Source organism: Chroicocephalus ridibundus, chromosome 15, assembly GCF_963924245.1.
Source record: "Chroicocephalus ridibundus chromosome 15, bChrRid1.1, whole genome shotgun sequence".
Taxonomy (NCBI): Eukaryota; Metazoa; Chordata; class Aves; order Charadriiformes; family Laridae; genus Chroicocephalus; species Chroicocephalus ridibundus.
Genome location: NC_086298.1, coordinates 11,866,408 through 11,891,997, shown reverse-complemented (window position 1 = coordinate 11,891,997; position 25,590 = coordinate 11,866,408). Strand labels below are relative to the sequence as shown.

General features: G+C 55.6%; 1 protein-coding gene across 6 annotated transcripts in view; it reads right to left on the bottom strand.

The window, feature by feature from the left end:
* RALGDS (ral guanine nucleotide dissociation stimulator) overlaps window positions 1–25,590 on the bottom strand; it is a 63,398-nt gene that overhangs the window by 18,536 nt on the left and 19,272 nt on the right. Inside the window, exon 1 of one of the 6 annotated variants that reach the window (XM_063352938.1) lies at window positions 8,052–8,545. The exons of 4 other annotated variants lie outside the window; for them this stretch is intronic. In XM_063352938.1, coding sequence (XP_063209008.1) covers window positions 8,052–8,237 — 186 coding nt within the window. In that variant the 5' untranslated portion in view covers window positions 8,238–8,545. Of the gene's footprint in view, window positions 1–8,051; window positions 8,546–25,590 lie in introns of those variants that run through there. One more of the 6 variants, XM_063352939.1, reaches the window with a different exon arrangement.

The following is a 25,590-nucleotide window of genomic DNA, read 5'->3' as shown; positions in this document are numbered from 1 at the left end:
TGCTGGTGTGTTCCCGGGCTGCCCCGCGCCGAGCTCAGCCCGGCTGATCCCAGCCTTTTCCTGACACCCACCACCCCAGCGTGTCCCACCGCATCCCAGCTGCGGGTCTCAGGGCATCCCCTTCGCTCCGGGGAAGGGCTGGGAGAGATTCTCCTCTTGCATGGACCCCCTACTTGTTCCCCTCCCCGGGGCGCCTGTGGGAAGCTGGATGGGGGAAGAGCAAGCACTTTTGCTTTGTAATCAAGAAAATCTCCCCTTCAGAGCATTACTCAAATAGGTGTACACGAGGCAGGAGGTGCTACACAAGCAGGTACAGGGGCAGGAGTCGACAAGCCGACACCTGGGGGGCCTGCAATCAGGATGCTCAGTCAACTAAGTCTGATTTCCACAGCTAAAGCAACTGAGAGCTTCAGTTTAATTGGCACCTTTGGGGAGAAAACAACTGAAAAAAAAATTTAAAAAAAAATCCAGCTGTTGTCAAGTGCCTGAACATGCACACCGGGAACCCAAGCAGTGAGATTTGGACCCGAGCCCTGCCCTGAGAGCTGGGTGTGCCGGATCCTGCACATCCAGAGGGTGGAGAGCGGCTGTGGTACGAGGAACGTGGGTCCAGGCAGGGCGCGGGCAGCCAGGATGGTGGGATGAGTTCCCTCCTCGCACCCTCAGCCCTGCACTTGCAGGTGAGGGTCCTGCCGTGGACCACGTCCAAGCATCAGCCAGAGTGGGACCTGCAGGCAGCCGGACCCCGGGGGTGGCAGGGAGGGAGCAGGCAGCTGCCCGCAGGGCTGTTCCGCCTTCCCACCGACCCTGATTCAGCACAGACTTGTGGGACCATGTTTTCTCCCGAAGACACAGCCCTTCTCCAGCAATGGCTGATGACGAGACATACCAGCATCTGCAGCAGCGCACCTGCATCTGCTCGGGCACATCGGGCATTGGGATTTCAGCCTATCACTGGGTCACTGCAGGCGTCTGCAGGCAAGCGTTCCCTCATGCTCTTTCATGGCAGGTGAAACACCACCCGAGGAAGCCTGATCCCCCTGGCCATGGCACTTTGGCGAGCCAGCACAGGCACGCTCCCACCCCGACTCGTCTGTTCCTGCCACCCTGCCCCGTTCATCCCCCGGGATCACCAGCCGCAGCTGAGCATCCCTGCAGCTCGCCCTCCCATTTAAAATGCTTTGGGGGCACGATGATGTGCACAATGACCATGGGGCAACATCAGTGTGAAGGGGGCAGAGGTGCCCACCTTCCTTCCCGGCTCCTTTCCTTTGACGTTGCCTGGACTAAGACAGGCCAAGCCTCAAACAGCCCCATCCTCTCACAGCCGAGTTTTGCTGAGGAACATGCTGAAATCCATAGGAATGAGGACTGGGAGAGATGGAGTTTGTGGGATACCCCCCCCTCCCCAAGAAGCACCTCAGGGAATACGTGTTTGTTATGACACTGGCGTGAGCCATAGCTACGCTCTGAGTCACCCCCAGCGTGCTGCGAGGGAGGGACCAGCCTGGCCCGTCTTAATGCCAGTTCCCACTGTCGCAACTGGGACTGAATCTAGTAAACGGCATCATCTAGAAACCCAGTAATCCCAGTGACAGTCACCAGCAACGGGCACCGCCGCCGCATTGCTCAGCGCGGGGATCCGGCCAAGGGGTCCCGACCAGCAGAACTGCAGCTGGAACCAAATATCCATTAAAAAAAGAGAACCAAAAGCAAACAAATAGCAACGTTTGGAGAAAAGCTGGGCTGCTTTAAGGTGATAAACCAAACCAAGCATTAGCCTTGCTCTGAAAAGCCTGCAGTTATCACTGGGGTTGCAGCATTGGAGGAATGGGGGTGACACCATCGGCCCCAGTTAACACCCCCCACATCCTCCAGTGCCCGCAGATCACTGTCTCTGCTGCTGCTCTGATGCACAGGGCCAGACCTAGCCAGCAGCAAGCCACCCGCTGAGCCTTTTAGGCAAGTGTCTTTGAACAAAATCCCTGGGGTTTTGCCCTAAACTGGAAGGTGAGGTTTGGGACTCGAACCCCGCTACCACGCGAAGGTGCGCGCTTCAGCATCCTCGTTCACTTCCCGCAGCTGAGTTTTGACCCTGCCAGTCTCGGGCAACGTGCTTCGCTTTGCCCAGCGTGGCCAAACGATGGTTTCCTGAAATTACTTCCAACTCTAAGAAGCCAACCCAAACCAAACACATCACTTCACAAACGAGGACGCTGGAGGCCGGAGTGGGGAGCCTCGCACAGCTCTCGGCTTGCGAGTCTCCATGGAGACCCGACCACTGCAAAGAGCGGGGAAAGGCCGCGTGGTTTTGCTCCATCGCATGAAAAGAAGTTCTGGTAAGATGGGTAGCAAAACCCTTTGAAAAGCAGGTTTCCACACAGGCCCTCAGCTCAGCTGCTGTTTGTTAAAGTGTGGTTAGCCGACAGAAAAGCCGCTCTAAAAATAATGCCTCAGCATTCCAGATGAAGTTGCCTCCGATGAGTTTCCTCTCCAATCTGCTCTGTTTGCAAGTTAAAGCAAGTTTTTTCCTCCCCTGTCAGCTCGGAGGACTCGGGTGGTGCCTGGCAGCTGGAGCCACCTCCATCCTGCCTCTGCCGACCCCGGGGCTCGCCAGGCAGCCGTGGCCACCGGCCCCGCTCCACGGGCACCCAGCACCCCACGCGCGGAGCGGGCAGGTGCCCTGCCCCATCCCAGCGTGTTTCTGACAGCAGGGCTCATCGAAATACCAACCGTGCAATGGAAACAAACCCACTGCTGTCAAGCTATGCAAGTGAAATGGGCCACGCATGTGCCTCTGCCCGCGCTTAATCTCCACTGACATTTAGCTGTCACATAACTCCTGACCCTCAGGTATGCGGGAGAGAAACTCTCGGCGGTTACCTAATGCAAAAGCGCTGCCCTGTAAGAACCTGTACCAACGCAGCCCCAGGTACATAACCGAAGATTTGAGAGTTTATTTGCATAACACCATAAAAACAAAACAAACAAAATCAGCTGAGGAGGGACAGAGGTTTTAGGTGCTGCAGAGTTGTCACTTCACCGTAACCAAAAGAGACCGCTGTTTGCTTGGCACAGCCCACGCGGCGGCATGGCCCACGCAGAGGTTTAGGAAAGGACTTCTCACCTCTGGGAGAGCTGTTCCCAGGTGTGAAAAGAACAAAAGGCCCATCCACAAAAGCCCTTCTGCAAACACCAAATTACACCGAGCAAAGCCACCCCTGTGGCAGCCCCGGCGTGGGCTCAGGGCAGGCTCGCGGTGCAGCTCCCTCGCGCCTCTGCCCCTGCTCCCGTCCCCTCCCCTGTCTCCATCCAGAAGGCCAGCCTGGGAGGCAGAGTCCCCGGGGAGCGGCCGGGATTACTCCGTGCCGGAGCTCAGCGCTCTCTTTGCCTAACGACTCCAGAGCAAAGTCCAAATGCATCTCTAGGGAAGCTCTTTAGGGAAGCTCTGCGAGCCAGGCGGGCTGGGGCTGCCGTGGTGTGCGGGTGAGTCCCCACACGGGGACAGGAGCGAGACAAACCGACAACTGAAGTAGCCAAACAGCTCGGTTCTTCCCCTGCTGCCAGTTTTCCCGGGCAGGCTCGCTCCAGCCAGAGGCTGCAATACAGTTTCCGTGTGATGTTCAGCAGGTTTCCCTGGGCACCAAGTCCCTCCTCGTAAGAGCCCTCATGCCAGCTTCATCCTTCAGCCTACGGATGCTTCCCGCTGCAGAATGAAGGCCCCAAAGACCCCCGCAGCAAACGACACGCGTTTTGGACAGGCCAAGGATGCTGCTGCCGGGTCTAACCCAGCACCCCACGCGGGACAAACAAATTAATCTACGGAGGGTATGAGCCCCACAACTCAGCTCTTTCTCCCCAAACCCAAGCAATGCTCCAAATCCGGACCCACCCCCACCCAAGACCCCGCAGGTGCCGTCCCACCGAAGGGATGCACAAACTCTGACCCGCCACGAGCTGCGCAGGAGCCCCCCGGGCCCCCCGCCAGCAGCTCGGCCAGCTTTGTATCCAAATCCCGCTCCTTAGCAACGGCATTTTTTTCCCCCCTCTTGCTGGGTCCGTGGGAGATGAGGAAATATTTGAGAACTGAAACAGCCCTGCCACAAGTAGATATTTAAATAAAAGGAACACAGCCGCTTGAAAACAAGCCGCTAGGCAGCTCTGGAGATAACGGCGTTAGAGAACGTACAAGCAGGGGATGCCCAGCCTTTAAATGTGGTCTAGGGTGACCTAAATGAGCCCCCTGCTCCTTCAATCACACACGCCTCAGGGGACAGAGCGGCTGGCAACTAGAGAGCCGGGAAGGGTGATGGAGGAGCCGCTAGTGGTGAAGTCCCTTCCACGGCCAGACCAACTCAGGTGGCCCTAAAAACAGACGGTGCTCTGGCCCCCATTGTGGTGTGGTCACGGCCAACCCCCCCAGCTCCGAAACAGCAGCGCCAGCGGAGTGAGACCCGTCCCCGCAGGCGTAGCCGGCCTGATGCTCTTTCTGCTCGCCGCACCCCAAATCCAGGCAATTTTCCCCTGGAAATCCTCAGAGATTGCACTCGGTTGCCCCTGCCCCATAATCCCACCCCGACGGCTAGGAAACAGGTGGCTGTAGATGAGGAATAGTGTGATCGGGGGGGGCTGGAACGCCCCAAACTGCAGCACGGGACCTCCTGCCTCCCCCATTGCAGGGAACCCCAGGAGTGAAGCCGGGGCGTGGGGGTGGCCCGGGGCGGGGGGTTGTTGACCATCTGGTCTCTGGATAAACAAAGATTTCAGTTTCCAGGGTTGCCAGCCTGGTACTGAATCCACTAAAACCTCAGCGAGATCCCAATGCTGGAGGTTTCCCACCCCTATGGAAACCTGGCACGGCAGCCTCCAAGTAAGAGGATCCTTAGGCAAACACATTTAGAAACGTCTCTCCAGCTTCTCTCCAACCATATCAAATAATAATTAAAAAATCCTTCCCACCTCTGCTATTCCCATCCTGCAGCAGCCACCAACAATCAGCATCTCAGCCTGCTCCCGGCCTCACTGCCGGCTCCAAACCCTTCTGGAAGGGAGCCAGAAGGTAGGTCCCCATCCAAGAAATACCAACAGATGATGTTCATCTGGCAAATTGCAAGGGCCATATCAGGTTGTGCCTGGGGGAGGAGAACAGGCTGGGAGAAAACGATCTTCTTCCAAAGGCACCATAGGAAGCTAAAAGAAAATGGCCTTTAAGAAATATCTTTGCCCCTCCCTTGCCTCCTTCCCGGCTGTAAAGAACAAGCACTGACCTCCAAAGCATCTGGGCTGAGCAATTCAAGTTTTCGAGGATGCATTTAGCAACTGAAAATCTCCTAATTGTTCAGAAAACAAATGGAGCCAGAATAGCAAGGACGTAAGCTTTTTTGGATCTGTCATCCCAGGCGCTTATCTAGAGGTTCGGCAATATCAGCCTCGTGAAAGCTTCAGTCTGTGCCATCTGCAGGGGGGTCCATGGCCTGCTCATCCAGCAAGGACCAGGAGGTCCAGGAGGAGGACCACCAAATTCACTTTGCAGCTGCCACTGGACAGGAAGGACGGACACTCGCTGCTGATTTGGGATGGATTGGAACTGGAAAGGTCAAAGCAAAAGGTCTGCAAAGCCGGTCCGTCGCTTGAGACAGTCAGCTTAAGTTTTCCGTTCCCTATGGTTAAAATCAGGGCGAGAGCACTTGGCAACACGTGGCCATGAGACCTCGAGCAGGACCTCAAAGCGATGCCTGGGAGATCGATACCGTTGCTGTGGGATACAGGCAAAGGTCTGCCCTGCTGACATCCGCAGGGGCTCAGCCCGAGGAGTGGAAGACGAGATCCACATTCCCTGCAACCTGCCCAGCAGCTTTCCAGGGATCCTCTATTCCCTGTGGGACCTGACCATCCACCCCATAAGCTGGCCCAGTTCCACTGAAACCAGCTCTGTCCCAGGGACCAGCGGCAGCGCTGCGGGGCTATTAACGGGGCTTAGCAAAACACTGATGGTCTCTGGGGGGGTTTCTTATTCAAATAATCTCCCTTCTTCTCCTAGCGCGCGTCTTGCAGAGTAACTCTACCCAAGCATTATAACCACGCCAGGCTGCTGCCAGGACAGTTGTCACAACACTGACACTCTTTTATTTTTTTTTCCTTTCCCCAGTCGTGCACTGCAATGCCGGCAAGCGCAACCCATTCCGGGGGGACTTAGAGAGCAACGGGGAGCCCTTTGCACGAGAACACACTAGAGCTTAGCGGCTCTCCGAGCATCTCAAAGCTGCTCAGGAGACAGCAGGTCACCATACCCAGCTCTGGGATGCACCTTTTCCTGCAAATGGATGGTGCAGAGAAAGGAGGAATTTGTCTGCAAGTCGTTCAGGGCCGGGAGGAAAGCCCAAGCGGTCAGATGCTGGGCCTGTGCTCTGGCCATTACGCAGCACAGACCCACAGACAGAGCAGAAATGTGGGCAAAGACGACTTCAGAGGAGGTCTGTCAGGCAGCCGTCTCTCTCTGCCATGCTCAGGTGAGCGGGGGCTTGCTCAGTGCCGGCGGGGGCCACACAAAGCCACCCTCAGCACCTCACTTTTCCTTTGCAGCCCACATCACCCAAGATGCTGCCAAACCTTTCCTGAGCTCCGGAGCCGCCTCCGGCCGGGGTGCACGGGTGGGCTCGTGCGTGTCAAGCCTCTCGCCTAGGGTGAGAGGAGCAGCGCGCTGCATCGCGCTGCATCACCCCCTCTTTTCCTCCCCACTCCTCTCGCTCTCCCTGCCAAAAGCGCGGCCCCCTCGGCCTCCCGGAGTGCGGCGGCCGGAGAGGCTGGACTTCCTGCCAGGCATAACACGAACCAGATGATGTACTCCAAACAATGTCAGAACGCCCACCCCCAGGAGAGAGAAGCAGGGAGGGGAAAGGGGGAAAAATAAGCTGGATGGAGTTTTCATGAACTCTCGGCAGAGCTGACGAGCCCCTGCCACCAGGCCAGAGGTGAACCGATACAGCCGGAGCCTGAGATAATCCCTTCCCGTCCCTGGCTGACCAAGACTTTCCATCGCAGGTTATGGGGTAGATTGTTTAGCACCGGGACAAGGAGCCATCGCCCCCTGAAATGCTGGCTGCCCTCCCCGGATATCTGCAGAGTAACTCAAAAGGGTTTAGTGGTGTTTCCCCCCGCCTCCAGCGGGAAGCATCCAGAGCAGAGAAGCACATCTGCAGCTGGCTCTAAATCCCAGCAAAGCCAGACTGGCTGACCCTTGCTGATATTAACCCCTGCACCACCAGCCCGCAGGGCTCAGACCCTGCCGTTAAAGCACCACCGCTGAACACCAAAACCTTCCTCCAGCCAGGCTTCTCCTAACACACCATTTGCTCAGAATCAATGACATTCCTGGCACGCCAAAGATGATCATCCATTACTAAGAAAAAAGGCACAGCTCTGACTCAGATTCCTTCGGGTGCCGCACGCCACTGCCATCAACAAACCGCTCAGGCTGAGACCTCCAGGGGACCAGTCCGACTCTGAACCACCCGAGGTTGAATCCAAAGAAGCACAAATATTTTGCATCCTCCAGCAAAGTCCTCCCAGTGATCGTAACCTTCCCAGAGGACGCTTTTGTGGTTTGGACAAGCCTGAAGCCTTTACAAGCAGCTCAGATTTGAGCAGACTCCTGCCTCCAGCAGCCAGAGTCTCAAATAAAATATTAAAATCCCCCGGTTTTAGCAACTGGCCCCCTTCCCCGGTTGCCTTGAGGGAGAGCGTCTCTTTGGTTTCTCCCAGCAGAGAGCCTGGCAGCCTGCCTGCCTGCCAGTCAATGGCACAGGGACACGGAGCAAAAAGACTGAGCAGGGGCCACCCATTTATTAAAACGAAAGAGTGCTGCGTGTCGCAGATTACCCACAGCCATCCCCTTACCAAACATCAGGCCTGCTGTAGCCAGCCCGCCAGCGAGGCGGAGAACGCCAAAACAGAGAGGGGCAACGCTCCGGGGCCCGCTATGCAGCGGGCTGAGCCCCCCAAACTCATCGCAGCAGTGATGCCCCCCAACCACCCCCCTCCCCGGCACTCACCTCCAGCGGCGGCAGGTCGGGGTCGAGCTGGGTGAAGCTGTGCAGCACCACGGGGCTGCTCTCCCCGGCCACCTCCAGCCTCACGCCGCCCCAGAGGCTCCGCGCCCGCCGGCAGCCCTCGAACATCCTCTCGGGGGCGGCCGCGGCGGCGACATGGTGCGGCGGGGACCGCCGGCGGCTCACCATGGGCAGCACCGCCGCATCCCCCGCGCCGCGCTCCGCCAGCGCCCCTGGGATGCACCGGGGAGGAGCACCGGGGGGATGCCCGGGACGGGGACGGGAGGGACGGACGGACGGACGGATGGATGGATTCCCGGGAATCGGGAGCCGGCCGCGCAGGGGGAAGGGTTCGGCGGGGTCGGGAGGCGGCAGCGCCCGCAGCAGCGGGGCAGGCGCCGGGAGCCCGCAGCCGCCCCCGCCGCCCAGCAGCCTGATGTCACCGCGGGGCCGGGACGGAGCCGGCCAGGCTGCAAAACCAGGCACTGGATTTCCTCCTCCCGCCGCCTCCGCCCGCCCGGGGGCCGGCCCGGCTCGGCTCTGCCCCCGCCGGAGCGCGGGGGGGCGGACACGGAGCCGCGGGAGGCGGCCGAGCTGGGAAAAACCCCACAAAGACGCGGGCGGGAGCTGCGGGCGGCGGGGACGGGGAGCTGCCGGGAGGAGTGAGGCTTCGGGGGGGCACCGGGATGGGGACAGGGGGGGCAACGCTCGCTGGAGAGCCAGCTGGAGGGGCGAGGGCCGGGGTTTTAGCTCGGGGCAGGGGGGAGCAAAGCCACACAGGTGACAGCGGCTCTGGAAGAGGCACCTTGTCTCACCAGGTGTTCAGACAGCACCTCGGTCTGGGGGTCACACACCACCACCCGAAGAAAAAGTATTAAATTCAAGTGCGTGAATATTAACAGCACGTGTTTTTGTCTGAACAGACAAGTTTTATCTTATGACATGAGCTCAGCCCCCACCAACAGTGCCGCAGTGTTCAGAGAACTGCCCGTCCCTTCGCACTCCACAGCTGGGGACTCCAGGGGGTGACACGGTCACGGTCAGCGTGGGGGCAGCAGCCAGCGTCCCCCAGGGAGATGAAGGGACATGACCGAAGCCCCGCAGCGAGTCAGTGCCGGGAGCAGGGTCTGACCCCTTCCCTGTGCCAGGACCCCGATGCGCAGCAAAGGGGCGGCAGGGACCAGGGCAGCTGCATTCAGCCCCGCAGGGGCTCAGGGAGCGAGATGAGCCTGGGGGACAGGGGGGCTGCAGATCCCGCTTTAAAGAGGCCCTGAGCCTCTGAGGTGATGCTGAAGCCCCTCAACATAATTTTGTTTCCAGAGGCAAAGAGAAACAGGCAAAACTTTGTCATTCATCATCCCCCCGCACAGAGCACAGCGTGCTCTCACCCTCCCCTGGCTCTTCCCTTCCCCTCCTCACACGCTGCCGATAAACTGTATCACAGGGTCCAGGCAGTTGCTGCTGACAACACCAAAACCCAGACTTTTACGCCTCAGCTCCCCGAGCAGCTGAAATAACATCACCCTCCCGGGGCCTTCCAGCCCCGCGGCTTTATTTCCAATGAGAACACGGAGCCCAGGCTCACACATCCAGCTCTGCCGAGGGCACCAGCAGCTCCTGCCCGGGCAGGAAAGGATTAACAAAGCTGCCAGGGATGAGATATGCTTCAAACTTGAAAGTTTACCAGGCAGGAAGATGAGCGGGGACAATGTGGGCTATTCTCCTGCTTATCTGGAGCGGCAGAGGGTCAAGGGAACTTCCCGGGACACCCTGGGAAAGGGGACCCAGCCCTGCACCAGGGCCTTGTGCTGCCCGAGGCAGCCCCGCGCCTTCGGGATGCTCTCTTGGAGGCGATGCAGGTTTTGACACTGCCCGGGCACCGAGCCGCGTCCCTGATCCCTGCCCAGGTTTCCCCACAGTGCCAGTCAGGTCACCGGAGCTGCCTCCGCTGCAGCAAGGATGTGACGATGCTCCACACAGAGCTGTCCTTAGACTCACCGGCGCGCCACGCAGCAACCGCGTGACAGTGCAAGAAGTGCTATGACATGAGATCGGTTGCACGCACTGTTTCACTCGGTACATACAGAAGTGGGAGGCAGCTCCCGGTTCTCTGGCAGAAATCGGTGTTACCTCTCTGGGCTGTAGGGATGGACTTTGGGAGGGAGACCACGCTTTTCTTCGGTGTTTATCTCTTAGGGCAGTGAAATTATGGCCCATCACTGGAACTGCTTGGCACTGGCTGAGTACACGTAATAAATAAAAGCACTACTCATTTTCAGTTGGCAAAGCCCTTGAAAATCCTCCAGCTTCGTCTGACCTCTACAGAAAGATGCAGCTCTGTTTGATGGGCAATTTTCACTGGTCCCTTGGTTGACCACTAAAGATGGTTTCAGGGGAGAAACACTTCTGATAATGGATAATAAATAATATAAGGCAGGAAGGCAACTGTGAGGGTTTAAAAATAGCCCGCCAGTTTCCTTTCTCCTCTCCTGGGAACCTTCTGGGTCTGAAAAGCAAAACCCTCAAAGCGGGGTCAGGAGCCCAAGCTCAGGATGTTTGCTCAGCGCAGCTAACCCCAAACACTCAGCCGTCAGGGGCCAGGCCCTTGAAAATCGTGAGATTCAAAACAAATAACTTATTTACCTCTAAGCACAGAGCCGAAAGGGAACATGCAGATCATACCCTCAAGGTTTCTCTCCTGTACCCCTGAAGGACTAGAAATTGTTGGAAAAATGCAATTATTTTATATGCACGTGACTCCAGAAGCAAGGGATTTAAGAAAACGACCAACAATTGAGTGACTTGTTAAAAAAAATAGTATCGTTAATTTACACTTGGCAAACTCGGTGAGAGCTTTTCACAACACATTGAGCATTTTGCATTGATGTCAGCTATAAACGTCCCATCGACTTCAGCAGGCGCAGGAGCAGAGGTGGGCGCAGGAACTGGGTGCTGCAGGAAACCCCTTACTCCATCTCTTTTCACCACTCTGCAATCGGCGCTTGGCTGAATAAATACAAGCCCGCACAGCCAACAGCGGAGCCTCTACAGATCACAGACCCACGCTGCTCTGCCACAGCCCCCAGGCTTCCCCGCGCGGTAAGTGATGCAGAGCAGGTAACACAGAGGGGCTTTTGCAAACTCTCAGCTGGTTTCCCGATTCAGTCCATTTGGGCCAGCACCTGCAGATTCAGACCTTAGTTTGTTTCTTAACAACAGGGCTCAGCGCGGACCTCGAGTCGTCTCTCCCCAGCACGTACAAGCTCGTACACGCAGCCTTTGAGCATCCCCCTCCGCTCCATCCTCCAGCCCTCCCAGCAGCTGCCCTCCTTCGCTTTCATCTCACTGCTCCACTTCCGAGAAGGGCTTTCCAGCATATTTCCTATAGGACAAAACTCACGGTGACCCAGTTCCCGTGCTCTATATTGCTGGGGCTCCCCCCCGCCCCCCCTCCATCAGGCCACGGGCTGAGCGAGCCAGGCTGCCCGCCCCAAAGCACCACTCGGAAACGCTTTCACAGGGGCTGCCGCCTCCTGCACGGCGTCGGGTTGCCTGCAAACACCCTCAGTGCTCCTGCCACCACCCCGAGGGCACACACCGGCACCACGCGTCCCGAACACGTGTTTCCTTTGAGCCTCGGTGAACCTCCAGCGGGAGAGATGCCAGAGCAGAGAACTGAAAAAAGCTGATCTCAGCCCCGACCACAGAAGACCCCAAGAATCAGCCCCCCCGGCCTCTAGCTGAGCCCCTCTGGGAGCATCGCGCACCACCAGCTTTCGCTGTTCCACAAGCGAGTCAACCGGGACCCAAACCCCAGCCTCCGATGGGAACCGGGCTGGTTTATGTGGGAGTTGCGACATTACCCGGCCTCTGGCCCAAGCTCTGGCACCAACTCACACAGCGCGTTGGGTAAATCCCCGCAGAGCTCTGTGTCAGGCCGCTCGCTATAAAATGGAGACGATAACACTTCCTTCTATTGTAGGGGCTGGGGAAGCCCTTTTCGTCACTGCTTGTAAGGTACTTTGGAGGAAAAGCGCTACGGATAGAACAGAATTATTAACTAAAAGTCAGGCTGTTCGTTATACTTGCACTGACATCAAAACTTTATGGGCATTCAGATTTTAGTTTGAAAGACTTTCATTTCCACTGCTCAGGCTCAACTGGAAGATTATTTTATAACAATAATAAATTAGTACTATCTCTTCCGCTTCAGGACCAGGAAAAAAACCTCCAAGCTTGTGCAAGAAGGGAAAATGATGCCAACGCTCCGTTCAGTACAATCTGTATAGAGATGTCAGATTAGACCAGTTGCTCCAAAAATTTGGGGACCAAGAGATCCCAGCCAGCCCTCAGTCCCTCACAGACCCAATTCTCACTTGCAAACACGATCAATGCCCCTATTTAACCAGATTTTAGGGGTGAGCCACACACCACTTGCCACAGCTTACAGGAAGAATGGATTTTAGAAAATTCTCCGCCAAGTGTTTTGGATCCAGGGCAGTTGGATCACTCGCTCTGCCTCCAGGTTTTGGGTGTTTCTTGGAGCCGTTTCCCTGCGGTGAGGCACCGCGAACTCTTTGTGCTGGCAGGGGGAAGGCTGACTCAGGCTCTGCTGCACTTTGTGCCCCTTCTGCTGCTGGCACCTGTTTTCCAGCTGCAACCCCCCCCCTGCCCCCCAACAGCCCCCCATGGGCAGCTACCGATTAAGTGCCGGGTTAATTCAGGAACGCAGCTCTCCCCGAGCCTCTCTGAAACACGCCAAATGTCTAACACAGCAAGGCAAGCTCCTAATTATTGTCAGCTCCTAGCAAAGGAAGCACACCAAATCCCCAGGCAATTAGGATCTAAAAGTCTCCATCCAGCTATTCTGTGTTTCATTTCCTGCAGCCCCTGTGCACAGCTGGGCTACGGCATCTCCTGCCGAGACTGCCGGCTCCTGAAGCTCAGCAACGGCGATGCAATTATGCCACAAGCCTTGAAGTCTCAAGAGCCTGCAGGAATACTCCTCCTGGATCCTACTTCTCATGCCATCCATTTGGGCGTAGTATCTGAGCATCTTGCATCGGGGCAGCAAGTAACAACACAAAGCTCTGGTTTTCGAGCTTGCTGACCTCTAAAAAACTCCGCAGAACAAGGCCAACGTGGGGGGGCTGGGGGAATCAAGACACTTTCTAAGAAACAACAGCCCACAGCACGCTTCGTGTGGGCGTTTCTGGGCTGAGGTGCCTTGACTCCTTCGCAGCAAAGTGCTGCACAGCCATTTACAGTGACAATAATCAGAAAAAATAAGAGGCAAAATATAACTACTAACAAAATACGCTCAAAAAGTCCAAAACAACAAGGTCCATCTTCTGAAAAGCACAAAGAGACCTTACAGCATTTTGCAGGGCACTGGTGGCAGGGGGATGCAGCAAAAGAAACACAAAAGCTTGCCCAGAGCTCGCTGTTCTGAGAGGATCGTAAAATACCCAGCGAGTTTTGTTACAGACCATCCCTGCATCGAGGGGGAGTTGCAGCCGCGGCTCCGGGTCGCAGCGTTCTCCTTCTCCACGTGCTTCTCGGCCACGGCGCTCCCCCGAGTGCCGAGTTCAGCAGGCATTAAGCTGCTGAAGCCTGACATGCCGCAGACACGCCAGAGCTCCTCTGGTAAAGACTATTATTTCTTGAGCTGTTTGTCTTTAAAGGCAGCTTTTATCTCCCTATCACCTTTCTGCCAGAACGTTTCAGTCAGCTCTTTTAACAAATACCACCTAAGGTGCTTGTAACCGGAAGAAAAACAGGAAAAACATTTTTCTGTGTTGCTTAGCGATCAGCGTACGACAAGTTCAAGTCTCCCCGGCGCTCAGAGTTACTCTAATTTCCATCCTTGCTTGTATGGGTCCCCTGCACAACAGCTGGGGAAAGAAAAATCACCGGCAGAGAAGAGGAGAAAGGTTATGAAGCCACAAAAATTGGCAGGGAAAGATGGGAATGGGTGTAGCCCCTGAAGATAGAGGAAACTCCTTTCTGAAATCAAAACAGCCCTTCTTATCTACCAAAAAAATGAAATGACATAGTGAGATTTCATTATATATTGGAAACACGTATCTTATTGCTGATGTTGGGCAAGGTCCAGCGGTGGCGGTTTCATTGGCAAAGCAGCCTGAGCCTCACAGGGTCCCTCAACAAGTCCCCAACAGCTGCAGTCGCTTCCCTGCCGTCAGCGCAGCACCCCGAGCCCCTCGCTTCCCGGGGGGCACCCCGAGCCCTGCCAGCCCCTGTCCCACCGTGCTCAGACACAGAGCGGCTGGCGACTGTGCAGATGCACGAAGCAAAGTCCATCTGCCTCCCAGCTGCATCGCTTCCCAAAAGAAACTCAACCTATCAAGGAATTTACCGGGCATAACATTCCCCTCACTACAGCCTTCGGCGAGGGAGGTTATGTGCTGGATTTTCTGTGCGCTAGCTCAGTCCAAAACACCACTCTGATAAATACGCAGAGTACGTACTGCAACACCCAGCTGGTGACTGCCTATGGAACAGGGAGCAGCATCACCCGCCGTTATGGCTTTGGGATGCTCGTGTCTTTGCTTTGCGTAGGGCTGAGCAGCCCCATCCCTCCCCAAACCCCCTTTCACCCCAGTGCAAATCCCCCGGGGAGCAGCAAGTGCCCTCCCTGGCCAGGCTCCTGAGCCGGGGTGGGAAAGAAACACAACGAAGCTCTGGCTCTGCTCACCTTTCAAAAATACATTCAAGGGCAGGCAGTACATCTTTCCACCAACCATAACCAGCCAAAATGACACGTTCAGCTGAATCGTGTAAAAGGAGACTCTCAGAAACAAGAGGCCCTGGCAACCGATCAATACAGGAATCCCAGCGGATAACCAAGAAACTTTGCTCACAGAGTGCCCATCTTCAGCTCCTATGCCAGCACGTTCTCGAGCCCTGCTCTCACTCACCAAGGCAGACGGGCTGCGCTGCTGCAGCCACGAAGCAACACGAGCAGCTGCATCCCTGCACCAGGCGACAGACAGACGGGGAACACGGACCGGCCTCGGGTCCCACTCTCCAGCCAGGGGAGCGGGAGGGCAGCTTTGGTCTGGCTGTCACCCCTCTGGCTCTCCTCCTGGGCTAGAGAAGGTGGAGAGAGGCTCACCCCCGGCCGCCTGCCCGGGCCATAGCTCCTACCAGCACGTATGGGGCATCGCTGAGCGCCTGCACTGTGCTATAGCTGGGGACGTCCTCTGACCCCGCGCTGCTTGTTCTCCCTGGGGACAGGGATGCAGGTTTGCCATCTGTGTGACTACCGCAACTTATGGAAACGTTGCCCCACCACGCTCAGGCTCAGCTCCCCGAACCCGATCAGCACCATACCCTATCGCTGGAACGACGCCTCTGAACACACACGTAGGGGAGGGAATGGTGCCACAAAGCTGCTAAGAAGTCCAAGAGAAAGGCGATGCCATAGCACAAGCACAGGGAAGCAGCACATAGAGTTGATACACTGCACGAGATTAAATTATGTCCAAAAACCAGCTTAAACATGGGAGCCAAACAGGCTGCAAGATGCTGGGCTGCAGCGCTACAGGTAGCGGAACAGAACAGATTCACATGTAGCCTATGCTGAGCACAGAGAGTTAGCCCAGTGTAGGAATACGGTGGAACAGATTTAAATGCCAGATCCTGAAAATAAGTGAAGCAACAGTACAGTGTACCACACACATGAGGTTAATAACACAAGTAAATAGCTGAGGTTACTTAAAATAATAAATCCAGTTAAACAGGAACAAGGCCCCTTAATGGGGGATATGGAAAAGGATGTTCCAACAATGGTCCTGTATCTCCTTCGGCTGCACAAACGTCAGGGAAAGCATACATCAAAACCCAGACGCGTCGGAAAGCCGCCGTGAAAGCCGCAGGAAAGCTGATTTGATTTGAAGTGAGGAGTGAAACCTTGGAGCCAGGCTCCGGCGGAGCGAAGAGCTGATGTGATTGAAAGCGAGCGGCCGAGAGAGGAGCCAGAGGGCCTGGAGCAGACACGGGGACGCGGGAGAGGAGCTGCAGGAGCGCGGTGGGAGAGACATCCAGCAGCTGAACCAGCAGTCGCCGACGCTGTGCGGCCCCTGCCAAGTCATTTGGGCCAAATTCACCTCAGTTTGGGCTGGGACGCAGTGAGTGGACATGAAAATGTTCTGCTTTAACATCCCGAGTACATGCTTACTGGTGTCGGCCACGTGAGAGTCAGGAAAAGGGGCTGGCAAGAGCTGGAAAGGGAAAGTTTCATCGCCCAGCCCTGAGCCGGGTACTGCAGAGATGAAACAAACAGTCACATGGCTGAAAAGTCAATTAAGAATTGTAAAAGTCTTTTAGTATTCCCAGGTATTGTTAGACCCTCAGACAAAGGATGTTTAAAAAAAAATAATTTTCCCTTCGGTAATTACCACTTTAAAAGGTTTCCGCTCCACATTGTTTTAGCGGGGAAGTTATTCCAGCGCCTCTCTCAATGGCCAGCAAAACTCTTTTTGTTGTGGGTTTTTGGCATGGAGGAGCAGTGTTCTTCCAAACAATACTGTACCCCGGTGGCCAAGGGCCAGATTTATCTCTCTGTTACAGTGGCACAAATATCAACAAACTCGGCAAGTGCCGCTGAGTCACATCATGTCGCTGAGTCCGGCCATGGCACTGATGACCCTCCCAACTTTTTGCCTTCAGTTCCATGATTTATGCTGTTTTTCCTTCAAGTCTTGGCTCCGGGGATCACGTTGAGTGCCGAAGAATTTTAGTTTTCATTAAAATAAAAAGGTCATCCCGTGAGCACTGAAACGACTTGTGTTGTTTCCTACGGTTTTGTGTCTTGAGACAGTCTTTGGTGCCTAAAAATGTATGAACTGAGAATGAAACTGTTTTTGTGGTTAAAGTGTTTGTAAGAAGCATCTCCCATGTGGATTTTCTGGTGTCTAATAATACATGAACTCATGCTACAGATGTTTTGGGGCATTTACAAGATTCTTTTCCTCCTCTCGGCCATCTTGTTTAATCATATTTGCACAGACTTAATTATTTGCGAGCCCTCGGCCAAATTTGCATGAAGCAGGCCAGCAGGTTCAGGAGTCATTTGGGGAGAGAGGACCCAGGCAGACAGACACCATGACAGCATTAGCCTCATTTTGGTGGGAAATTGGATTTTAAGAATTTTCTGCCCCTCTAATTGCAGGGGGAAAAAGGCTAGAAACCACCACCCGAGCATCGGGAGGAGGGTCAGGGACCAGACAGCGAGTGAAACAAGCTGCTCCCTCAGGGTCTCATCCAGCTTCAGCAAGACTTTCTGCAGCAGCGAGGCAGGCTCTCCCATCTTCAGCTCTCATGGCACAGAAAGGATGGGCCGATTAATCCGTTCCTGAACGGCGATCATCATTGCAGGTCAATTTTTTTTTTTAATCTCAGCAGTGAACATCACATATGTATCACTGTTTAATTACCCGTTGCTATTTGCAATGCGCTGGTAAGGAGCGGTGTCAGTGTTTCCATTACACGTGGGTGCGTAACCTGGTGGCACGCAGGTGCAACGCCAGCCGGGACACGCACTGAGTCACCATTTTGCAAAAGCCAAACCCCCGGAGAGCTTCCCTTTCCCCCCTTTCTTGCCCCGGGCCCTGGCGGAGATTCACCGCCCTTTACAAAGATCTTTTCCGGAGCGGGCTGGTGGCGAGAGGGCCGGGGCAGTGGGTACGTTTAGCAATCGAGGGCCTCTGGAAATTGAGGTTTGTTCTAGGTCTCGAATGGAGTCTGGTGCCACGATGCAACCGGCTGGACTGTCAGCAGCAGCCAGGGCTCCGGTGCTTGGACACAGGGCCCCGCCTTGTGCTGACTCCAAAATCACTGGGGATGGATGGGCAGGGCCAGTACCCCCAGGGCCACGGGCTGTGGGTGCAGAGGCATCAAGCGCTGTGCAGTGGGAAAAGGTGGAGCTGTGCCCCGTAGCTCGTCTGCCCCCTCCCTTGTGTTTCCCCCCATCCCTCCACCAAATGAAAAGGGAAATCTGGGATTTTCAGCTGCTTTTGATTCCGTCTTGCTCTGCACACAGCAGGGCGGGAAGGGATTAGTCTCCATTTCCCGGCTCCAGCCAGCTCAAAGCGCTGCCCAGGCGGGACCCCCGGGCAGGGGCTCCCCGACCCACGACCGCGACGCTGCTGGACCCCTCATCGCTGCAACAGCTGTCTCCATCCTGCCTCCCCCCGGCCGCGGCGCATCTCCCCAGAGCCCCCCGACGTGCCTCCCAGCTGCTCTGGTCGGTCAGCCCCGGGTCTGGCACCACAAACCACCTCCTTCCTCACTGGGTTGCAGTTTCTAACTTGTACTTAGCTTCCAGCATGGGAAGTAGAAGTGCTGGGGAGGGTACTATGATGAAAGAAAGGAAAACCCCAGACTCACAGAGCAAGGCACATCGTAGCCTAAAGGGAGAAGAAAAGGACGAGCAGAAACGGGCTATTTTTAAGGTGTGTTTTTGGGTGCTGTTTCCTGGCAGGCAGGAGGGCAAGCCCCCTTGTCTCGTGCCACCAGCACTACTGGGGGTGTTGCCCTGCATTTGTTTCCCTGTCACCAACACCACAGGCGGGCACTGCCGAGGCTGTCACACTGCTCATCCCAAACAGCTCCTTGACATCTCCAAGTCAAGGGTCTGGATCCTGCTGGCTGTTCTCTGGAGCTCGCAGCACCCAGCCCCAAATGAAAAAGGCAGATGTCCGCTGTCAGCAGGAGGGGATCGGGGATTCCCCGCTCCCACGGGAGCAAAGACCCGAGGTGCCCAGCTGCTGAGCGCTGCCACAGCCCCGGCACACCCAGATGCAGCCCCAGCACAAGCCCAGAGAAGCAGGAAAGGAGCAAGGACACAGGGCAGAGGAGATGCCTGCATGAGTCCGCACATCAGATGACAAGAAAAATCAATAAATCAGCCTTTGGATGTAAACAGCCTTTGGGGTTCATCGCATCAAGACTTCACTTTAAGACAGAGGACGTTTCTTACCATAGAGGCACAGAGGCGGACGAGCACCTGAGACGCCGCTCACGACCAGCATTTGCGTGGAGGTAATGCCTGAAAGCCTCAGCCATGGGCGACACCAGGGTGCACGCTGCCGCGCCAGCAACGCGCTCCCCTCTCCAGACACCATGCGTGATGCCACGCACGTGACTCTAGGAGCCGGGAGTTAAAAAAACCAACTATCACAAGTTCTGCCCAAACCGAACCACCAGCCCGCCTGGCCCATTACGTTACAGACTGTCATATGACAGAGCGAACAGCTCGCCAGGCAGGAGGACCTGGTGAGAGCCATCTCCTTGGGGCGAGATGGAGCCAATCCTTTCAGCGATATTAATACTAAAACAACGCAATTAAAGCAGTCGAGGTTCACACTAGACAGAGCCAACACCAAGCTGCATCTGGCTGTCCTCCCTTACTGTAGTGTTTTACCACCTCACAAGCATGTTGCAGTGAAACCAAAGATGCAATTTGCATTAAAATGGCACCCAATAGCCAGCACAGTGGCCAAATAAAGCTGTTTCAGGGCAGGGCTCCTGGCAGGGTAGTTCTTTAGCATTATTTGAAGCTCACACAGCTGAGTTCAGCCCTATCTGAATACAACAGCAGCACCCACCTGTGCTTGGAGATGATTAAATAAAACAAAACTGCTGTTTTACGCATAGGGACAACGAGGGCACAGCGAGGGTCAGTGGGTCCGCTGGAGCCACGCGTTGGCTTTGGAGAGGTGCTGAAAGCCCCAAGGCATGTCGGTGCTGGCCAAGGAGCAGCCATGCACCACCTGTTTGCTGACCTGAGGACGCTTCAGCAGCACCACGGACCGCAGGAGCGGAGCTTATGTCAGCAAGGAGCGGTGCCACCCGCGTCTGCGGCAGCAGCCACATCTGAAGGCAGGCAGGGTCCAGCTCAAGGCACTTAACTGCGCGTCAAGCGCAGACAGGGCACACCTCTGCTTCAGTAGTGCCACTCCTGGCTGTCTCAGCTGCAGCACGGCCCCAGGGCTCACCGTTTGCTGCTGAAATAGGGCCAGCTCTGATGGAGCCCCTGGATGGGAGATACCCAGGGCTACATCCATGCTCTACTGCCACATTTGTGGCTGTGAATGGGGCAAAACTTCCATTTCCCCTGTGTTTGCAGCAGCTGGCATACTCCAAATCAAGTGGCTGTATTGATGACAGCCTCATCCCCGGGCCAGCCCTGCTGCAGGACGCTGCATGGAAGCTGGGCAGAGGAGGGATGGGGCCGCGCTGGGAGGCAGGAGACACCCACACCCACCGACCCATGATCCCTGCTTAGGGAGGGCAGGATAGCCAGGGCCACAGTGCCCCGTGCTCTTGAAAAGACCCTGCGAGGGCATCGCAACCCGCCTTTGATTGCCTGTAACGTGCCAAACCGGTCAGTAAACCGGACTTGCCTTATTTGAGCACACGTGGGCACCGAGCAGCACTGGCAGCCCTCGCAGCACGCTCCCGCAACAGCTGCTTCTGCAGGCGCTGCTCTGAGCCCCAAGTGACAGATGACAGCAAATTGTATTGACGGGCCCTTATTGAATCAAACCGTCAGGAGGCAGCTGCTCTGCAGCCCGCTGCCGATCTGCCGTCCATCGGGATGCCCAGCCCCCGGGTGCAGGGATGGAGCCAACGACAGCCACACGTGGGCACCGGGACCCGACCGTGCATCTGCCTCAGCGGCGCCTGGAGCCACGAAAAACGCTCTGCCGAGTTCGAGGGTCCCCATGGTATCATCAGGATGAAAAATGAGAGCAGAGAGTGAGAAAGCCTAAAGCACAGAGAAGGGATCCCATTTCACTTGAGAAAGGGAAAACGCAAGGGGCAGAGGCTGTACCTCTTGGAGATACGTGTCTACAGAGGAAAAGCTGCAAGAGGAGCAAGCTCTTGCTCGCCCTCAGATTTCAGCTGGTGCCGAAGGATGGGGAGGAAGAGCAAAGCAACAGAGAAACGCTCTAGGATGTCACCTCGAACATCAGCTCACATCCTTAGCTGGAGATAGGTGGTAACACCACCAAAATTGGTGGGTTTGCCTTGATTTACACCAGTAGAGGATAGAGCACACAGTATTTTACCTAATTTTCTTTGCAGTTTCTGACACGCAGCTAGTGCTAGCAAGCACAGATCCAGCCAGGCCACTTATAAAGATATATTGAAAACAGATCAATTGAACAATTACTGGAAACGTCAGCTCCTTCTGCACTTGCAATAGATGGAGAATTAGCATTGCTTTAATTGCACCGATCACTCCATCAGTGTGGTAGCAAGAGTTGGTTGGGCGATTCCTGCCCCTGCAGCCACGGAGCGCTGGCGAGCACCCAGCACCCAGCGCGGCAGCACACGCAAGGCAGCTGCCTGGAGACAGAATCACAGAATCATCTAGGTTTAAAGGGACCTTTAAGATCATCGAGTCCAACCATTAACCTAACACTGACAAAACCACCACTAAACCATGTTCCTCAGCACGTCTGCTCATCTTGTAAATCCCCCCAGGGATGGTGACTCAATGCCTTCCCTGGGCAGCCTGTTCCAACATTTGATAACCGTTTCGCCCTAATACACATCCCTAAACTTCCCCTGGTGCAACTTGAGGCCATTTCCTCTTGTCCTATCGCTTGTTACTTGGGAGAAGAGACTGACCTCCCCCCTCACTACACCCTCCTTTCAGGTAGTTGTAGAGCGTGATAAGGTCTCCCCTCAGCCTCCTTTTCTCCAGACTAAACAACCCCAGATGCCACTGGCTTGACAAGCCCAACCTGCCAGCTACACGTGGGCCAAGCACGGATGCTTGGTGACCACCACACATCTCAAAATCTGCAACTGGGACTTGCCAGAGGCGATCGTGCTTGGGCTGTAATGACAAAGCCTTGGGCAGGCTGTATCCCAGGGAGCTGTGTCAGACACCGGTCGAGGCTCCAGAGGTCTGGGTTTTCATTTCGCTTTGGCAACCCTCGTCTGCCTGGCTGCACCAACACAGCCCTGCTAACTGCTTATTTAAAGTGTAACCCTGATATTACTGGCCTGGCACTCCCATGGCTGCATTTCACTTGTTTGTTCGGTTGGTGAACATATGCACAAGCAGAAGTGAAGACTCTGGACACTTCAGTACCAGTGAACCAAACGTAGCAGCAGTCAGTGACCCTTTTCCCCATCCCTTTAAGCCAGTGTAAATGCTCAGCTTATCGCACCAACCGTTCCCCCTCCGCAGCCTCACCAAGGGCTGGAAGTGGGGACTACAACCACCCCAAAAGTTCCTGGGACAGCCACTCGCAGACACTGCCCCTGCCACCGGCCAGCCAAAGCTGCATCCAAGAGCACTCATCACCTCGCACGCTCACATTTGCAGCTCTTGGGGTTTAGCGAGCTCCTGGGGCACTGGTTCGATACCCTCCCCCAGGACTGATAAAACCAGCACGGAGGTACGGACGTGGCAGAAGGGTTACGCAGGCTGCCGTGGGCGGCTGTGGCAGCACCTCACAGCACTAATGAGGGAGCCATGAACAGGCTCGAAGCTGCCCTGTACATGCACACGAGGTGTCGGATGGGCTCAGTCCTCAGCCTTGCTGGGGCAGTTCCCAGAAATCCCAAGACTTTACAGCACGCTCCTGAACTTCTGCCCTTACAGATGAGAATTCAACCTGGGTGACACTTCCCATAGTTTCTAGTTTTCTCCAAAGAAACCAAGTGACCATTTGCCCCAAGGAAAAGGAGAGCTTGGCCAAGAGCAGGGATGGAGGGATTTGTTGGTTTTGACTGTAATTGTGGTCAGGAAACAGTCCCAGCGCTCATTTTCAGCTCCTTCCTCTCGATAACATCTACCATACGCAGGCAGTGGAAAAGAAACAGCCTTTGATATAAACACAACAGAGTTTGATTCATTGCAGGGCTGTTTGCAGCTTCACCCCAACGCTTGGTGCGTGGCTTCAACCTGCGATCGACGCAAGCACCAACTCCCCGGCTCCGCTTGGCTCTCGGTGAAGCCTTTCCACCCCCGCCGCACGCAGGCTGGCAGAGCCGCACCGAGGGAGCGGAGGGATGCTGTCGGGGCGGCAGGAGATGTCAAGCGTCTTGGCCCCGGCAGACCTCAGCTGCCAGCAAGCGTTCAACAGCGGGACAAGAAGATTTCGCACCAAGCAACCCACCCCGCTCACCAACTCACCCCATCACCCGAAGGCACCCGCTGCGTCCGTGCCCCACGTGCATCCCCCGGGAGGGAGCTGAGCCCCCCTGACCCAGCACGGGGGAAGTGTCTGCCTCCCGGTCCTGGGGATTCAGCCTTCCAAGCTTGGCGAGGAAGGTGCATTTCCAGTCCCTTTACAGTGCCATCAACAGGGCAGCCGTCATCCCCGCTGTGGGACACGACCATCGAATGCCGGACTGAAGCCCAAGGCTGGCTCTGGTGCCCATTGCCTGAGCAGGTCCCTTCACCCCTTGGTGCATGGGAAGTAACACCCTTCCCACCCACTCCCAGGAGGATTAATTAGTTGCCATTTACGCAGGACTCCAAGGTGATACCTGTGCTGCAGACAGGAACAACAAAGCTGGAAATCAGTAGCTCGTTACTGCTGATCGGAAGTTTTTCTTCTACGTGCCAGAGGACAACATTTCACCCAAGATGCCCAGGTTGCAGTCAGCTAAAACACTTAAAGCTCAACTGAATGAGATCTTGAATGCGGCAGGGGATAAGCCTGTGCTACAGCAAACCTGGGAAATAATCGTTTGTTCCCATCTCCAGCTCCTCTGAGCCTGGCTCTAAGGTCAAACTAAGCTTTTATCTTCTCTCCTGTATTCTGGTACACTGGGAAAAAAATAATATTAGAGGAATAAATTAGCATGTGAAATGTAATTTAACTAATTAGCCCACTGGAGTGGAAAATATTTGCTAACCACTTTGAAGTCAAACCTACTGCACTTACTAGGACGTCAGAGAGGAGAAAGGAAGGAGGCAAAGGGGGGCAGATCTCCAGGACGGGCTCCGGAGGATGCAAGTGCCTAAGCAGGACACTGAGAATTTCGCCTAATCGTTTCTCTTTCCTTCTCACTCTGTAGAGCTGCATTAAGTGACCAGCTCAGACGCGGCTGGGCTGGAGCAGACCAAAGGCTGCGCTGCGTTCCCCTCTGACTTGCCATTTACTGGACATTGCGACAAGACGGTACTTCCCAGTGATTCTTCCCATGACGCAGGGCTGGGTCAGCTGCGCGGTACTAGCCTGGGATGCCCTGGGACGCACAACCGACCCGCGGGGCAGGAAGGATGCACCAGGACTGTGCGAAATGGGCCCGGGCAGCAGCACCCACCACCGCGGGACATCAGCTCACTGTCCCTCCCAGCCCTACGGCTCCCACTCGCAGGGAGCGGAAATTGCCAATTAAGCTGGTAAAACAGCGTGCCATCAAGCTCCATCACATTAGGGAGCTGCCCGAGATGCCACAAAAAGCCGTTATATCACTTGCAACAGTCCGTTCATTGATTTCCTCATTTCCCAGATATAGAAATTGTTGCTCTTTTATTAGCAAAGCTTTGGAAATCCCTACCCATAATAGCAAGAAAGGTACCCTGGGAAATTTTGCAACTGCTGTGGCTGAGTTATGAAAGAGAGGGATTGACAGCCCCATCGAAAGCTAGCAAGGGAGTCAGAAACGAGAGCCTCCTCTGCCCCACACGAACCACCACGCTGTGGGTAGCCTTGTGGGGGTTGTTCCCTTTCCAGCTGACCACCCAGTGAACACAGGGACAAGCAGCCCACATCTCTCCATCACCTCCAACGGTCTGCTGCCAGCTGGTGAAACACTCCCCAAAGGTGTCCCGCTCCATGCTGGGGCAGGGCAGTTTTCCTAAAAACCAGGAGTATGAGATGTTGACCCAACAGAGTTGCTGTCCTGGGAGAACAGGCTTGAGCTGGGGTCTCATGTCCCGGCTCTAGGCTTTGCCTGGCTCCCTTGCTCTTTTTCGAGGCTAAAGCCCTGCTCCCCTGGGAGCCCAGCCTGGAATGGATCTGCAGCACGAAGAAAGCCCATTTTTCAAGCCAGACCTTCCCACAGCTACAGTCCAACTGGTGATGGAGACTGACAGACAGGATCCTGCAGAAGAGCTCCGCTGAGGTTATCTCCGTACCGTGACTTGCAGGCACGGGAGATCCAGGCCAGAGAGATGGCAGGATTTGTCTCCTGGGGAAGGCAGAGACCTGACAGCAACCCAGGCATGTCAGGTCTCAGCAGGAGCACATGCAAGGGTGCCCAGATGTGGCCACATCAAAGCAGGTGCCAATGGGAATCAGGGATGCAGCAGAGCGCAGCTCCGCTTCCACAGCTTTCAGCTTTGCTCTGCACATCCTGGCCCGCTGCGCCCTCCTCCTCCCGCTGCAACACCTCCATTCCACCTCTCCTTCTGCCACCCTGTCCCTTCGCTGCCACAGGAGCCTGCAAGGCAACTCCCACTCGGGGAGATGCAAAATACTTATCCGAATCCTCACCCACAAAACCAAGCAGGGTCCTGACTGGAGGAAGGTTTCTGAGTGAT